Consider the following 17,933-nt stretch of genomic DNA (forward strand, 5'->3'; position numbering starts at 1 on the left):
AACGACCACCGCTGTGTGTCCGTTTGTCGTGCGAGCCGCGTCCGTATTCTCTTCAACGTCGCCGAGAGTGCGATTTCGGTATGTCACCCGTGCCCGCCGACGACCTGCCCAAAGAAAAAGCTGGCTGTGTTGTTGGACGTCACGGAAAAAGGAAACCTTTCCTTCCTCCGTGTAAGACATGGAGTTTCAAACTGAGCGCCTCTTCCTGTGATTGGAGGACAGCCTTGTAACTTTTCAATTTAAGGTTCTCGCCCTAATTTTATACAAAATACATGCGTAAAATATACACATATGTATTTTTTTGTTTTAGTTAATGTAAAGTATATTGTTGACCACTGGCACTGCTTGCAAATCTGTTTGCAAGTTCTGCTTTTGTGTTTGTAATATCTGGCAACGTTGAGAATCAGCTGATGGTTGCCAGACCTTAATCAGTGCCATCTATCGCATTTAGGGGGCTAGTGATGCCGTAGTTTACAGCATCGCTGCCTAACCCTATTGCTCTGTTTTTAATTTTTCCCCCTTTGGCATGACCTTACCACGTTGTCCCCACAAAAACGTGAGTCAACAGCTTCGGCGTACGAGGCTGGTTGCAAGCTGCAAAGGCACCGAGGTCTGTCATCGTTTCTGCTGCTGCTGATGGGTAAGAGAAGCGAAACATTGTTCGCGACTCGTCTACGATCGCTTCGCCACCGCTTGCAGGGACCGTTTGTTAATGTTGAAACTGTTGCAGTTCCACGTTGTTGCTTTTACCTTGCGTAATTGTTTAGAGCATATTGCGTGACGGGTCATGGCCACCCGAAAGAACATAGCTGGTAAAAGAGGCGGTTGTGGGGGGGGGGGGGGGAGGCATGCTCTCAAATCGTGTGTACCCGTTCGGTTTACTTTCCTGAAGAAAAACGCATGTTTCTTGTGTTTTCTTCGATGACCCCTCATTGAAGGCGCTGTTTGTAGCATTCGTATTCTCATGACGTTCATCGCAGGTAACTGCCGTGGACGTGGGAGCGATCGAGTGAAAACAATCATGTGGGCTGGGAGCAGTCAGCTGCTGATAAACACGCTCTCCGTTGTGTAACTCTCCGACGCGGCGTCTGATTTCGATGCTTTGCTGTGTTGTGTTTTGTTTGGCTGATCGCTCTCAGCTGTGGCTTGTTGTCATTGTCGATAGTTAATTGGAGTCTTTGATTTCTCTTCGTTCGCAAAAAAATTCTCAGCTTCGACATTATTGACGGTGGATCAATTGTGACAACAGTTTTCCATAATATTTTTAAAAATATGTTTATATGTATACCAAATTCACGCTTTTATTTCCTGGGCAGAAATTAAGAGAACTGTATCGTAAAAGAAAGTGTATATAAATGTACCGTCAGCACAAACCTCGGGTTTCAGCTGTTTAGCATGAGGCTGCAATTCAGTTACAAGCCTCAGTGGTTACATTCTTATTGGGGCAGATTGCAAAAGAGCTTGTGCACTTGGTTTAGGTTATGAAATAATAATTTAAAGTGAGCAAAATTAACCTGTAAATGGCCACAGTAGTGGCATTTGCAGCCCAGATGTTCAGTGTGGGGCATTATGGCACCGGAGACTATTTTAGGAGCGTAAAAATACAAGAAATTACAATTATTTTAATGACTTTAAATGCTTTGCATTGAAGTCACTCAACTTGCTGTGTTTGTTGGAGCTCCAGGATGGTGGGACATTTCATTGTCACATTAATGATATTGAAACATCACATGCAGGTTTTTTGCATTCCTCCCACATCATCATCACACTGAAGCATGTTAATCGCAACTTGTTTGTCCTCAAAGCTGCCATCGTGGAGTGCCAGTACATTCAGAAGCATCATCCATAATGTCACCTGCAAGTTATCTATGTGGCTAAGGGATTATTAATTGCACTTTTCCGAACAGCTGCACAAGGGTTCTTTCTCTTGGATGTGTCTGTAATTGTGCAATGCACTCCAACATAATTAAACAAAAAAACTAAAGAACATTGTATAGGCAACGCAAGGACAAATAAAGGAAAAGTTTACTTTGGGCCCTGATACACAATTCTTACTACTGACGAGCATAGCATCAACTACATTGGGGGTCATGGCCATAGCCCATGTTTCATCTTTGAGGTTCCTGGCCATACGAGAACCAGCTAGACAGAACATCACAGTTACAGTATTGCTTCTTCATTTTGGGAATTACTCGCACATACCCAAGCTTTTCACGAAGACTTGCCAAATTAAAAAGACACTAACGAGAAAATTTTTTTGTGTGTATTAGTAAATTACGATTTCGGAATACCAAACACACCACTCTTACCATGGGAAGACTCTTGGTAACTGAGAAAAGAGTCAAAAATAATTGGTGGGTGCCGACACCACCTTGAAAGTCCTGCACTAATTGGTGTGAAATCATATATTTTGATTGCGTCTACTATGTCATACATAGATTTTTATCAGTAAAAAAGAAATACTATGTCTTACAAGAGGGCCATGGACTTAATACACAAAGTTTCTCAAAAATTTCATGGAGCCAATGTCATCAAAATATGAAACATAGATTTTGAAATTTGTAATGTCGTACAGAAAAGCTTCAGTGCAAAGTTTAAGAATGAAACTTTAACAGAAATATTCTTCTCTATTAAGGGGAGATGTGATTTGGAGAAAACGTTGTGTTAATCTGTAGCCTAGGGCGAAAAAGATTGTTGCTGTATATTTTTATGGTTAAGAAAAATTGTATTGTGAGAAATTTTAGAATCCTCAGCCTATACTAATTTGCTTACATTAGGTTTGTAAAAATGGCACAGGGGATATCAAGTTGTAAAGAAGATACTTGCACCCTTCACGTGTTAAGGAATATGGAAGTACCCAAAACATGATGTCAAAACTCAAGAAGTTGCCCAAAATTGGCTCTTGAGAAAAATGCATCTTAAAGGTATAAGTTAAAGCTCGTCTATACAGAAAATATATATTTTTAATATGATTTCTTTGATAATGATACCTTGGCTATCATAATTATTCTTAGCATGTGGCTTAGTAAATCCCTCATGTGAAATACAATGGTAAACAACCAGGTGTCAATATCCAGAGGACTCGAGACAATGAGCCCTTCATAGTTTTGTTAGTAGCCACCTTGTGCTCTTAAAAAACAATTTTAACCTACTTCAAGTTTAATTACAATTCTCAATTTTTTTGTCATCCAAGTAGAGAAACCAAATTTATGGAAGCAAGTAAAAATGAAAAATATGTAATTTTGGAAACATTTTACATTTTTATTATCCTCATCTCCCCTTAATGAATATATAAAGATAACTGACTGCTTTTGGGAGGTTAAACCCCACATATCAATCAATGATGAAACTAATGACAGTATAGTGCTCAAAGCACACTTTATCAATCTAAACACATTCATTCTTTCATTTTAGTGTCTTTTTAATGTCTTTTTCACGGAATCGCAGAACGACTGAGAATGGGCAGATATTCGAGTTCAAATTTGAATGGAATAATACCCAATTGCGAAAATTGTGGCCTCTAGTCATCGTCAAGCCAGCCCTCTTCACAAACTGTGATGCCCAAGCACTGCAGGCTGAGAAGCGTGTAAAAGAGGTGGTGCTTTTTTGTCGCTTTTTTTTAAAACTTGCATCCTAGTTTGCAGTTCGTAATTTTTTCCCCATGAAGTAAAGCAGCATTTTTGAATGCTGCTAGTGACAGGGACTTGCAATCTTTCGAAACAAGAAAAGCCAGGTGTGGATCTTGATATAATGGCTTTCTGAGCAGATATGGAACACATAATCCAACACTTCCTTCTATTTTCTAGTGAATGCCTGTCAATGCTGATCAATCTTGTTGATTTATTGATTGATATGTGGGGTTTAACGTCCCAAAACCACCATATGATTATGAGAGATGCCGTGGTAGAGGGCTCCGGAAATTTCTACCATCTGGAGTTCTTGGACGTGCGCCCAAATCTGAGCACACGGGCCTACAGCTCTTTCGTCTCAATGGAAAATGTAGCTACTGCAGCAGGGATTTGATCCCGTGATTTCATTCCGCTGCTCACCTTGAGGGTCAGCAGCGGAATACCTTAGCCACTAGACCACCGCGGCGGGGCAAGATCAACCCTGTTAATGCAGAAAAAAGCATTAAGGCAGTGACATTGTGTCCTACAAGGATCATTCTTGTGGTGAAAAGGTACAGAGCATCGCCTGATGCTTAGCCACAGCAGCTTCCTTCAGTTTTTAAATCGATGCAAGTGTATTTGAAGGCTACCCACTTGTGTAGTGTCATTGCTTGAGGGAGAACTCCATCACATTACCAGCTTGGACAGGCATATTGGCCCTATTGTTAAGGTAATAAATGCTGCAACACTTCTCTATACCCGGAATATATAGTGGAAAAAAATAATCTACCATGCACCTGCCTTCTTACGTGGTGGCAGCTAGCATGTATTTGGTTCCCAATAAAGTATGCTAAGCTTTTGACCTAACTGTCATGAATAGCAAACTGTAAATACATTGATACTGATATTATGTTGGATTTCTATTCCATTTCTTTTTCTTTTTGCTGTTTGCCAGTGTCTCAAGCAGGATTCTGCCTACACTGTCACCAGAATCAGCTGTCCATTAATTGTGAATTATGGGAATGAAATGAAATCAAACTAAATAAAATTCTTATGTCAGCTTTAATAGTTTATATAGTTTTCATTGAGATGAAAATGGAGCCATTGAGGCTCCATTTTCCGAGTGTTGCCTAGTTTCCACTCTGGAATTGGAATGATTCTGGAATCATTCCACATTTTTGCAACCCCGGAAGGGAATGGAATTAGATGCATTTTGCATGGAATTGAATGGGAATGAAATTAGGTATTTTATATTTTTCTGGAAATACGACACGTTTTTTCGACTTGTTGTTTTTCAAAATTAAGAAATTAGTAAGTACTTATCTCAAATTTAACAATAAAGCAGTATTTTTACAATGGCTTGGCTGATTACAAGCACAGCACATTTTTAAGCAACTACTACAATTCAGTCCTCACACATACTATGTCACAGCGAAGTTTGTCTCTAGTCTTCCCACAGCCGCAATTTCATGTTGTTAGTATTCGTCGTGTGAAGGTACAGAGGCGGCATATCCTCCACGTCTTGTGATATTTTTTTCTTCGCGGCATCCAAGCTGCCTGCTGTCTGTCCACTCTTCATTTCTTTGTTCTTGTTTCTGTCGCTGTTGCCGTTTAGGACGCTTATTCAAAAAAGCCCATCTCTAAGTTGTGATGTGGTACGTATTAACGCGGATGTGATGCTTGTCTTCACTGCGAGCTTTTATATACCAGCTTGCATGCTTTCAGTGCTGTCACTCCTTGTCTAGACAAACTGGCGCTTTTGCCCGAAACTGCAAGAGATCTGGAACCAAGCTATTATCCCTCAAGCTTGGTAACATGTTTTTTTCATGTATAAATTGGCATATACGATACTATAGTCCAAACAAAACGGTGCGTGGGCCTGCATTGATATCTATAGAGACAGGTTGCCAAAGTATCCCACTGAAGCATTCAATCACGTTACAAGTTTCCCCTCAGGCATATTTTGTGAAAGTATATCATCTAAACAGAGCTCAGCATGTACAGCCTTTTCTTTGTTCGGGACATTTTTGTAAAAACCTCCTCTGTACCTGTATTGTCCTGTTACCCAGAGCTAAACTCGGTCGCATTACACCAATTTTTCACACTTTGGGTTCTGCCTTTGTTTCATATGAAGCTTAGCCATATCTTGTTATAATTTGTAAGATAGCAATCTATGACACTGAATAGGTAAAAAAAAAATGCTTTTAAAATGGTAGCACGGCATGCCAGTGCCGTGTAAACATGGTATCACGTTGTGTGCCCCCACGTGGCAACTTGTGTGATTTGAATAAATGTTCTCAATTACTATTGCTTAAAGGTACTCTAAAGTCAACTATTGAGCCGACGTTGGTTGTTGAAATAGCGGTCCAGAAACCTCGTAGTGTTACTTTTGTGCCAAGAAAGGGCCTATCTTGAAATAAAATTACGTTTTAGTGCTCCGCATTGGGTCAGCGCACTTCAAATTACCCGCCTCAAGAAACGAATCGACCGTAACGTCTCACATCACCATTGTCGTGCACAATGTTGCCCGGCTTTACTGTGCTTGTAGCAGCCGACCGAAAGCAGTGGGAGCCACAGCAGCAGCAATGGCCATTGATCAATTTCCCGCCATTGGTTTCGAGATTGCAGACGCTTTTGTTTCAACTGCGCCCCGCCAGATAGCACCACCTGTCTGGTGTAACCACACGAAAATTGAATTTTTTAAACACTTGCGCAATTCCCCATAGTAACGTCTGGCGGTTCTTTTTTTTTCATGAATCAAACAGAAATGAACAAGCAGCATTTTATTGCTTCTCTTATTGCATAGAACGTTTTTTATTTAGTGCAGTTAGATAGTGTGCTAGTGATTAATTGTAGGCGGTCTTTCTGATGTAATCGGGATCACCTTGAAAATGTCCTACAGCGGTGCTTGTGTTCTTGTGAATTAACTTTAATCTCTTGTTTATAATATTGTCGTTTTAGATGTCATATATTGTGCTTTCACTCTGACGTAAATTGTTATTTGACTTTAGTGTCCCTTTAATCATATTAAGCTTTAGTATACTTTACCACAAACTAATTGAAATCTGTCTAATAAACTCGTGCACAAACGTAAGTTTATTTTACTGATTAAAATGTAGGTTTTGCTTGCACAAAATTTCAGTTTTGGTTTCAGGGAGGTTTACCAGTAGTTGTAAAAACGGGGAGAACTCACAAACAGAACAAGATAAAGATGTCATTCTTGTTGCAACATAATTCGGAATGTCTGTAGACTCTTAAAACATTAAAAACTAAAGTTTGATTACAAAAAAAAAAACCGTGATTTTCAAGGGTGGCAGCATGCCTTATTGTATCAATCACATCCCCTTTATGTTCATTCTTGACTAAATAAAACCACCAAGATGCATTTTCCTGCGTTGAAGAATTACTGTAATGGAATTGAGATGTCCGTTCATGTCTGAAGTGGGAATAGGCTAAGTTTTTTCATTCCAAAGAATGAAAAGGAATGAAAAGAGTGGAGTTGAAAGGAATGAAATTAGGCCAAGTTCTAATTCCCTGGAATGGAATTGGAATAGAATAGAGGTGCCTATTCTGCACCACTGAATGAGGCAGATCTAGTTGCGCCTTGGTTGCTGATGTTGCTGCTATCACCTAATAACCCTATGGTACTCAAAGACCTTTTTATATGCCTGTATAATGAATATCATAATTATCTGCATTTTAGGACTTTATAGCATTACCGGTTTTTATTATGTGATATGTGTGGCTGCAACTGGCTCGTAGCAAATATTGCACAACAATACATGACATGCATCTTTGTTTGGTTGTGTCACATAATTAGATATTACTTGTGTCAGCCACTTTATTTAAGTGTTTGAAATGTTTGAATCTGTGATATGAGTGCTCATTTCTCGATGCTTTGCAATTGTAGTATAAGTTCATTGGCCACAAACAGTAAGGGGAAAAACAAATTTAGATTGAGGGATTACATTCCTGATTAACCTTTTTTCTACCAGAAATGAGCTAAGCTTGTCGACTCGGTTTGTGTCACTCCTGCTAAAGACAAGTTGGGCTCGTCCACTCTGAAAGAAGTGTTGCGGAGTACCACAGTTAGGCCACAGTTGCAGAGTTCTCTTTGACTTGGAACCAATGGGGCAGTAAAAAAGTATAAAAAGAGGAATTAAGCGTACTTTATAGTGGCGAAGGGACTTGATTTTAGTAACAGGAGGAATAAAATGGTGTCCTCCTCTGTGCATGAGCGGCATACATGTGCCTGCTACAGCTTTATTTAGAAAGAACAGAAAGAAAAGGTTTGTTTGCCAAAGTTTTGTGGAATGAACAGAAATTCAGTTCTCGTGTGGGTGTGAGCTGCTCAGAGCATAATATTTTCTTTAAATTATCGGATGCGAGCAGTGATTGCATTTTGATGTATTGGAACTGGATGTCGATAGAGCTAAACAAACCCCCACCTCCACATTCAAGGTTTGTTCTCACAGTATGTTTTTTTCTGTGCTTTGTATTTTTAGGTTTAAGAGAGACATTCGCTGCACCAAAGATCGGAAGGGATAGGATAGTGCTTTCTGTGGCAGTGCAATTCAGTGAAGCCAATCTTGCATATTTAAAAAATTATGTTGCTTTTATCTTGTGAATAAAGCGCCTTGAAATAGTTTTTTTTTTTTTTTTCGTTGTTTCAAGACATGTGAAATCAAATGACCAAATAAAATTAAATCACTATTTTTGTATCATTCTTGGCGAAAAAGCTCTAGGAAAAGGTTTAACACATTCTTTACATCACCATGAAAAATTTGTCTGTTACTTTCTTATTCGCTGCCAAATGTAGAATGTTATGTGTTTTGAAGTGGAAAAACAGTTGGAAATGTGCACGTGACATCATAGCAGCATGCAGTGTGCATGACCTGCAGTGGACATGGAGCCACTCATTACTCCAGGTCTGCATTCATTCTCCAAATCGGTTCCATTATAATAACCAGAATTATGATGGTGCCCCCCCCCCCCCTTACACTTTTGGTGCTCATCAGAAAAAAAGAAGAGAAAAAAAAAAGGAGAAACTCACTTGCACAAACTGCAAAATTTACTTCCAGTAATATGTAAATTTCAGCTTGCATGTCTCACATATATTAGACAGGCAGAGTACTGTTTCTTTTGCTGGTATTTATTCTCAGACAAACAAAACCTTATTTATAAACTTATGCACCCATGCTTGCAGATTGTGATTGTGACTCACAGGTTGGTGTGGTTTCCCGTGGTGTGTGCAGGGGAGAGGTCTCATTGAGGGAAGGCCATGGAAGAGGAGGCCAGCTCGGATTCGCTGGCCACAAGTGAGGAGTATGAGCTGGTCTGCCCTGAAGCACCTCAACTGAGTATAGCCGGCAATGGCAGCCAGGATCAGCTGCAGAGTCACTTGGGAGAGCTGCTAGCTGAGGGGTCATTGCTGCACAAGGTGAGTGGGGAGCACTCTGTTCTTTACAAGCTGTACATTAAAATGCTTATAAAGTTACAAAAGGTCAGGAGTACATGTCTTATTTGTCACAAGTTGATTACTGAAGCAGTGTAGCCAAAGTATAAAGAATGTAAACAACACATGATGTCTATGGCAAACTGTGAGAACAAAGTACTATTCTTTTGTTTGTTTTCACTTTCGTCTCCATTTCTTATTTCAGAGAACTCAAGTTGTTGAGTACTAAGTCGTGTGTGATGGAGAAAAGGCTGGGCATCCATGCACGTGCACATAAAGTTTACTCTTGTTAAGATGAACAAGCCCATTAAAATTGTCCTATCGAAAATTCATCTTAGCAGTAGTTATGCCGACAACCCAAATTTGCTTCTCCTGTTTGGTCCAAACATATTGTTACGAGGCAGAGGGCATGGCTCTACCGTCATAACCGAATCGATGAAGAAGAAGCAGGCAGCCCTGGGGTGTCACACCTACCTGTGAATATTGGAAATACACTCGTTTCTCTCTTCCATGTGCTTGTAATCCCCGTAACAAATTGGTAGACGTGCGGGGTAACGAAGCAACATACAACGGAGCTCCACTGGGGTCGTCAAATCGGAGTTTCTGTGATGGAACATGGGACTGATCCCACGGCCACCTCTCCATCGGCCTCGGCAATGCCTGCACCATTCACGGCTATGCCTCACCCTCACCCACGTACGTGCTGACGCATCTGAAGCATCCAGGAACGTTCTGCGATACGGACAAAGTTGATGTTGACGACTGAATAGCCGACTATGAACGTACCAGTGCGCTCAACCGGTATGATCCGACTCTTATGCTGGCCAACGTGCTGTTTTACCTGAAAGGCATGGCCAAAGTCTGGTACGAGAATCATGAGGAGGAGATGCTTCGCGACTTATTTGGGAAGCCCATCGAAAGACGGCTGCAAAGAAGATATTTATACGTGCTCAGATGTCCACAGAGCCGTATATCTTGTATATACAGGACGTGCTGGCTCTATGTTGTAAAGTCGACGACATGTCGGAGTCTGATAAGGTTGGCCACGTCCTCAAGGCGATAGCGGATGACTCGTTCAACCTGCTAATGTTCCAGAACTGTGCGACCGTCGACGAAATTATTGAGGAATGCCGGTGTTTTAAACTGGCCAAAAGCAGGCGTATTTCAAGATCATTCACTCGACTGCCGAACACCGCTGCGACGTCCTACTGCGAAGATGGACTGACCTCTCGTCGGCAGTCTTCACCGGCATCTGAAATTAAGCGAATCGTTCGGCGGGAAATCGAAGCAATTACACCTGCTCTTACCACCAACGGCCACATTGATTCGCAAGTACATCAAGTTTGCTTGGTACAGTCGATTGTGTGGGAAGAATTCAGCAATTTGGACTTCAATGTCTGCGCCGTTGCTCAGTCTCGACCAATTGGCTTCCTTTCAAGGTCGCCGCCTCTCCCCAGGTCACCGCCCCAGGAACGGTCTTATCCACGCCCTTGTAATCCGGCCGAATGGCGAACTGCGGATGATCGGCCGATCTGCTTTAACTGCGGCCGCGTAGGTCACGTAGCACGGTATTGCCACAATCGTTGGACTTCGTTCCGAACCCAGTATAGCACTGCTCGCCGTGGCGACAGCTACGGTCTTTTCCAGCCCCCTGCGCCGACCCCCCACAACTACCGCCGCCTTCCTCCCTTTGATTCCTATGCCTTCTATGTCACTTACACGCAACACAGCCGCTCACTGTCGCCTCGACGTCACCAGTCTCGTTTGCCACCTGGACGTCGCCCCTCGTCCCCTTCTCCTCTACGACGACGTCCGACCTCCCCGCTCAATTCTCAGCAGGGAAACTAAGCGGTGCAGCTTTTAGAGGTGAAGCTGCATCCTCGATACTGACATCAAATTCTCTCCTTGTATTGACGAATACTATGATGAAATTTGATCGACGTCAGCGTTAACGGCTTGACTGTTTATGCACTTATTGACACCGGGGCGCATATTTCTGAGATGAGTGCTCGACTTCGTCGCCGCCTGAAGAAAGTGCTCACACCGGCTGCTCCTGGCATTATTCGTGTCGCCAACGGGAGAAGTCTTGCCATCACAGGAATGTTCACAGCACGCATCACAATCGCCGATCACCCCACATCTGTTCTCTTTGCAGTTATTGAGCAGTCCCCTAATGACCTGATTCTTAGATTGGATTTCTTGTCCACTCATGCCGCTCTCATCGACTGTGCAACCGGCGTTCTCTAACTTGAACTGCCTCGACTTTGGGCTGTGCCGTCCTCACCGTCACACCGTTTGTGAGCTGTTAATTATGTTCGGCTGTCACCGCAAGCCACCACTTGTGTGGCCTTAACGATATCACCAGCCCTTCCTGAAGGTGACTACATAGGGTCTCTATTAGTGGATGTGTTCTGGGCCCGAAGTGTTGCTGTGCTGCATACCATCGTGACTATCGTGGACAACTGCGTTCAGCTTCCGCTCCTCAACTTTAGTAGTTCGACCCAAGTTCTCCCGCAAGGCATTTCGTTAGCCTACGTTTCCCCACTTGATGCATGTAACATCGCGGCATTAGACCCTGAAGACTGCTCATCCCCTATTGCAGCCGGCCGAGCAAACGCACGTACCGACGAAATCGCGATGATGGTTGCCCCTTATCTTCTGCCCTGTCAGGCTGCGCAACTCCACCACGTTCTGACCTCCTACCGAGATATTTTTGAAATCGATGACCGCCCTCCAGGTCAAACATCCTTCGTGCATCATCAAATACATACCGACAATGCTAGTCCTGTTAAGCGGTGACCATATCGTGTTTACCAGTCTGAATGCAAGGCCATACAACGAGAAGTCGAGAAGATGCTCTCCAATGGAGTCATAGAGGCTTCTTCAAGTCCGCGGGCGTCACCTGTTGTTTTAGTCAGAAAGAAGGATGGCAGTTGGAGATTTTGTGTTGACTACCGTGCCTTGAACAAGATAACCTGCAAAGACGTATATCCGCTGCCACGAATCGACGACGCCCTTGACTGCCTTCATGGCGCGCGATACTTTTCATCTATAGATCTGCGTTCGGGCTATTGGCAAATTTCTGTCGATGACTTAGATCAAGAAAAATCTGCATTCGTCACACCAGATGGCCTTTATCAGTTCAAGGTTATGTCTTTTGGGCTGTGAAACACCCCGGCAACGTTCGAACGCATGATGGACTCTCTCCTCCGTGGTTATAAATGGTCCATCTGCCTTTCCTACCTCGACGATGTGATAGTTTTTTCCCCAACATTTGAAAGCCACCTAACTCCTTTGTCAACCATTCTAGCCCTTTTCCATCGAGCGGAGCTCCAGGTGAACTCGAAAAAGTGCAATTTCGGCCGACTAGAAATCACGGTTCTTGGTCATCGCGTAAGTGCTGCTGGAGTCCAACCGGACCCTGACAAGATTAGCGCTGTGAAGAACTTTCCTCTGCTTTCTTCGACCAAAGATGTTCGTTGTTTTGTGGGCTTATGCTTGTACTTCCGTCATTTTATGCGCAATTTCGCTACAATTGCACGACCACTAACTGATCTTCTCAAAAAGAACGCGCCATTCTCGTGGGGCCAAGACCAAGCAGCTGCGTTTGCCACGCTGATCGACTTGCTCACTTGACCACCAATACTGGCTCACTTCGACCCGTCCGCGACGACTGAAGTTCGCACCAACGCCAGTGCTCACGGCATCGGCGCCGTCCTCGCTCAACACCAGGCAGGTCAAACGCGTGTTATTGCGTATGCCAGCCGCCTTCTCTCCACATCTGAGCGAAACTATTCGATAACGGAGCGCGAGTGTCTTGCGCTGGTCTGGGCTGTAGCGAAATTTCGCCCCTACTTGTATGGCCGGGAGTTTTCAGTTATTACGGACCACCACGCTCTGTGTTGGTTGTCGTCGCTCAAGGACCCAACTGGTCGCCTAGGTCGCTGGGCTCTACGTCTTCAGGAGTATAACTTCGACGTAATTTATAAGTCTGGCAGGTTGCACCAAGATGCCGATTGTCTCTCGCGCTATCCGGTGGACCCTGCTAGCCTCGCTGTCCATGAGAGCGATTCTTGTGTGCTCGCCATATCTGATTTGTGTGACATCGGTACAGAGCAGCGCTGGGACACAACCCTCAAGATGGTCATTGAGTGAATATCTTCAGGACATTCTAACCCTTCGCTCTGTGAATATGTCCTCCGCAACGAAATTCTGTATCGCCACAACATGAAGCCTGATAGCTTGGAATTTTTGCTAGTTATTCCCCGATACCTGCGTGCGACCATTCTTCAACATCTGCATGATGCTCTGACGACAGGACACCTGGGGTATTCACACACCTATCATCGCGTGTGGCAACGGTTCTTTTGGCCTGGCTTGTATAAATTTGTGCGCCGCTATGTCGCTGCTTGCGAGGACTGCCAGCGTCGCAAACGTTCTGCTCTCCATACAGCTGGCCTGCTTCAACCTATCGACGTTCCCCCAGAACCATTCTTCCGCGTTGGTCTCGGCTTGCTTGGTCCTTTCCCGACGTCTGTGTCAGGCAACAAATGGATCGCTGTCACAACTGACTATGCGACGAGATACGCTATAACTTGTGCCTTGCTAAGTAGCTGTGCTACAGACGTCGTAGACTTTTTACTGAATGACGTCATTCTGCAGCATGGGGCTCCGCGCCAGCTTCTGACAGATCGTGGCCGCTGCTTCCTCGCAAAAATTATCGACGAAATCCTCCGTAGCTGCTCTGCCGAACATCACCTTACTACTGCCTATCTTGCCCAGACCAACGATCTCATGGAGCGCCTCAAGCGAATTCTTACAGACATGTTGTTCATGTACGTCTCTGCTGACCACACTGACTGGGACCCAACGCTCCCCTATGTTACGTTTGCATACAGTTCATCAAGGCATGACACCGCCGGCTCTTCTCTGTTCTTTCTTCTGTACGGCCGCACCCTGCGTTGCCATTCGACACACTCCTTCCTTCTAATACTACTAAACCAACGGTATATGCTCAGGACGTTGCTTCGCGAGCCCACGTCGTTTGCCAAATCGCGCACACTTGGCTCACTGCTTCTCAGGCCTCACAAAAAGTCCGCTACGATGACTGGCACCACAACGTTGACTACCCTGCTGATTCTCTCGTCCTACTTTGGATGTCGTAGCGACGTGAAGACTTTTGCGAGAAGCTCTTCCCACGATACACAGGGCCCTACAAAGTTCTCTGTAAGGTCACCGACGTCGACTACCTCATCACTCCTGTTCAACCACACTCATCTTCTGCCACACCACCTACTGATGTTGTTCATGTGTCGCGACTAAAACACTAATGCCAGTCCTGATTGGCTTAGCGGCGCCGTGACGGCGCTTCGTCCGCCAGGTTTGATGTTACGAGGCAGTGGGCATGGCTCCGCCGTCGTAGACGAATCGATGAAAAAGAAGTGGAATTGCCACGCGAGAGTCGGGCAACCCTGGGGTGTCACACCTATCTGTAAATATTGGAAATACACTCGTTTCTCTCTTCCATGTGTTTGTCATCCCTGTAACAATATATTGCTCAAAATAATATATGAAACAACATTACTAAAATCATTATGTAGATGCAAAAAAAATATTTTTAAAATTTTCGTAACAGTATTCGCTACATTCATGCTCAAGCTATTGAGTAATTATAACTTGTTGTAACTGTGAGAGTGTGCACTCCAATGAAAGGCGCCATTTACTTTAACTTGCTCACTAATTTTCTGATCATTAAAAGTTGCTAAAAAATGCAAATGTTTGCAGATGCAAGCACACCCTGTTTTAATGTAGAGGCCTCAAAGCTTCAATTTGGAACATATTGAAGTTGTTACTCCATGCAACAATTATTTTTTTCCACTTCCTGTAATGTTTCGTTTAGGTGCCATGTTGGCACAGAGTGATGCACCTTTAAATGCTGCCAGCCCTTTAGTGGTTCAAGCAGGCAAGCTGGCTTTCAGCTTATGGCCTCTCAAAGAATGCACACATGGGAGTGTCCACATGGCTGCCGACACCCAGCAGGCAGCGCTCCACATGAACACTGCGAGGCCACCTGCTCTGATGCCTTTTCTCCTGTCTCAACTTGGCTTTCTGCCATTGTGACCCGTTGTACTTTCAATCAGTTGCCAGAGTCCTGCCTGCACTTGCACAGGTCAGCTTTCTCCATCTATCATCTTTCTGCGGGCCAAGTATTGTAGGCCAAGTACAACGATGTAGATCCCACATTTCTGATTGTTGGCTCTCATAATTAAGTGCTATGATGTAGTAATAAGTGGCATCACTCCTAGAGAGTGGGGTCATTCCAAATGCATGCCAAAGCCACAGCTGACTGGCACGTAATAAGCATACATGTACATGTGAACGTGTGTGGTAGTGTTCTAATGATCAACTCATCAAGCTGCTGTGTTTATATGACAGAGGTTTGATTTTTTGATCAGCCAGACATCAGGCTGCAAGGGAGCAGCCAGGGCTTACCCACATATTGGAAAAAATAAACAAATAGAGAAGCATTATTGCAAATCAGTTCAGGGGAATCCTGCATAGCAAAAAGGTTGTAGGGGTCCTTTGCACTTTTTGATGGTGAGAACATGGTCAGAAATCACTGGCAATCGATCGAGGCTGACAAGAACTTGCGAGCCAAACATTAAGGGGGAGCATGTGGTGTGGAACTAGAAATCGCTCTCTAATCTCTCTACACATAATGCCATATACCCTAATTACTTGTGCCATATACTTGTGCCATATACTTGTGCCATATACTTGTGCCATATAAGTCCATGGCCATTGGCTGACTTGAGCATTATGAGCTGTGCAATTATCGTGGTTGCCACAGGATTCTGCCACGTGCCCGCATGCTCTCTTGTGATCACGCGAAAAGTAAGCCGTGTGCTCGGGAAAAAAACAACAATAAAAAAAAACTGCTCAAGGTCATGTCCTGGCAAAAGGACGAGTCTTCTTGCCTCCTTGTCATTCCCTTCCCTGTGTAGCTTTCAGCACGCTTACTAGCACGAAGAGAGGGAAAAAGTGCTTCAAGTGTGCGACAAATTCCTGTTATACCCTCACTGGGCAACCTAAATGCCCTTTGAGGGAGAGCACCTCACTGCAAATGTCATTAGGACGCTGTCATAAGGGAATGCTTAGTATCACTCGCTGGAAAGCGCACTTGCCAACAAGTGCAATCGTTGAACTCGCTTCACTGCAATAGAGTGTGAAGCCTCGGTAGCAGTGGATTGCGAATAAGTTATTATTCCAAAGCCAAGTTGATAGCATTTTTTCAACTGTCATTTTTTTAGTAGGAATATCTTGATTCATTAATACATGCTAAACTACAAAAAACTACACTGCTATTCTCACTCTCCGCCATTTTACTGCCTTGACTGCCAGGGGCTTGCCCAGCGCAAGCCGCGCAATGGCCACAGCCACGTTTTTATGTAAAGTTTTTTTTTTTAAGGGCTGCTTACAGCTGTAATACATTATTAGTTAAGATATGCCTGAAATAACGAGTATCTGTTATGCTACTCATGTACCCATTGCTATCACGACCATCACCAAAGTACTTTTCTCTTTCTCGTATAGCAGCATGCCACCAAAGTGACACTTTGGAGGCAGAAGTGCACTTGCTCAAAGTGACCCTAAATTTGCTAGTGTGATCGAGGTATAACTCTGCCCTTACTTGGCTAACTCTAAAAATTTTTGAGGCAGCTGATTTTGGATGCAATAAGCTCTTTGATGAAGCCATTCGGCAATTTCTTAGAAAAGTGTTGCAGGGCTCTTATAGAAAAGGAAATTGACACCGCACCCCAACACTCGGAACAGCTCTTTCTGGGAACAAAAGACAGGCCACCAAAAGAACAATTGCTGGTAGTTTAGAAGTTCCCTGTTCTGATTGCCACGTCACTCACATCGGTGAGACTAAAAACTTCCCAGAAAAGGATTCATCAGCACAACGACGACGTACATAGTTTCAATGCAGAAAGACACACTCGTGCAAAACACACTGAAAAGCTGAACCATTGCATCAACTTCTGAGAGCACCGAGGTCAATGATGCAAAAGGTGTAGCCACACAAAAAGACGATACTTGGTATCATGGTATATACAAATGACACTGGGAAACATCAACCAACCAATGAGTGCACTACTGAACATGCATGCATATGACCTTCAAAATAAATTGAGAAGGAAACGTATTGACAAGAGTGATGGAAAGGGACACAACTGCTAAATAATCGCCAGGCCTGTGCAAAACGCACAGCACCGTCACAGCGAAAGCTGGAAGAGCAGCCTTTCAGAACCTTTTTGCACACTCTTTGGGTAACTGCTACAAGAACACTTGCACGTTACCCACTATGCCATTACTCATCATTATTTTTGTGTAGTTGGGAGGCATTCAGTATACCATCCTTCGTTATTCTTTGGAGAAGCATGGTACCCGCTGCACAGTTGAAAGAAATTTTGTGCAATGTTTTTGATGTTGTGACTGACGATGATTAAGAAATATGAATGCTGAAATAAAGAATCTGAAATTATGCCTGAAGATTTTCTAATGGGTTGGAGCATTCGACGACCCATTCGTTACGAAATTCGCATTGTGTGGCTCCTGGTTAGTTCTTAATGCTTCATTACTCACATTTACACGATTCCTTTCCCGACGTGAAGCCTGGCTAAGTCCAGTTTGCAATGGAGTTGCAAGCACCAGCGTGGCTCTGTGGTAGAATACTGGGCTGGCACACAGGGAACCTGAGTTCGAATCCTATTGTATCCTTAGCTTTTTTTTTTTTGCTCGATAGTGCTTATGGACTATTACAATGCATTTGACTCTTGTTGTGATCTCATAACATCTTTCGCTGTAAA

The 17,933-nt window shown here is 43.7% G+C and overlaps 1 protein-coding gene across 2 annotated transcripts in view; it reads left to right on the forward strand.

The window, feature by feature from the left end:
- The first annotated feature begins 413 nt into the window (after window positions 1–413).
- Window positions 414–17,933, forward strand: part of LOC119177325 (rab GTPase-activating protein 1) — a 203,156-nt gene continuing 185,636 nt past the window's right edge. For both annotated transcript variants that reach the window (XM_037428794.2, XM_037428795.2), the window contains exons 1-2: window positions 414–640; window positions 8,864–9,048. In XM_037428794.2, coding sequence (XP_037284691.2) covers window positions 8,890–9,048 — 159 coding nt within the window. In that variant the 5' untranslated portion in view covers window positions 414–640; window positions 8,864–8,889. The remainder of the gene's footprint in view (window positions 641–8,863; window positions 9,049–17,933) is intronic.

Source organism: Rhipicephalus microplus, chromosome X (genome assembly GCF_043290135.1).
Source record: "Rhipicephalus microplus isolate Deutch F79 chromosome X, USDA_Rmic, whole genome shotgun sequence".
NCBI classification, from domain to species: Eukaryota; Metazoa; Arthropoda; class Arachnida; order Ixodida; family Ixodidae; genus Rhipicephalus; species Rhipicephalus microplus.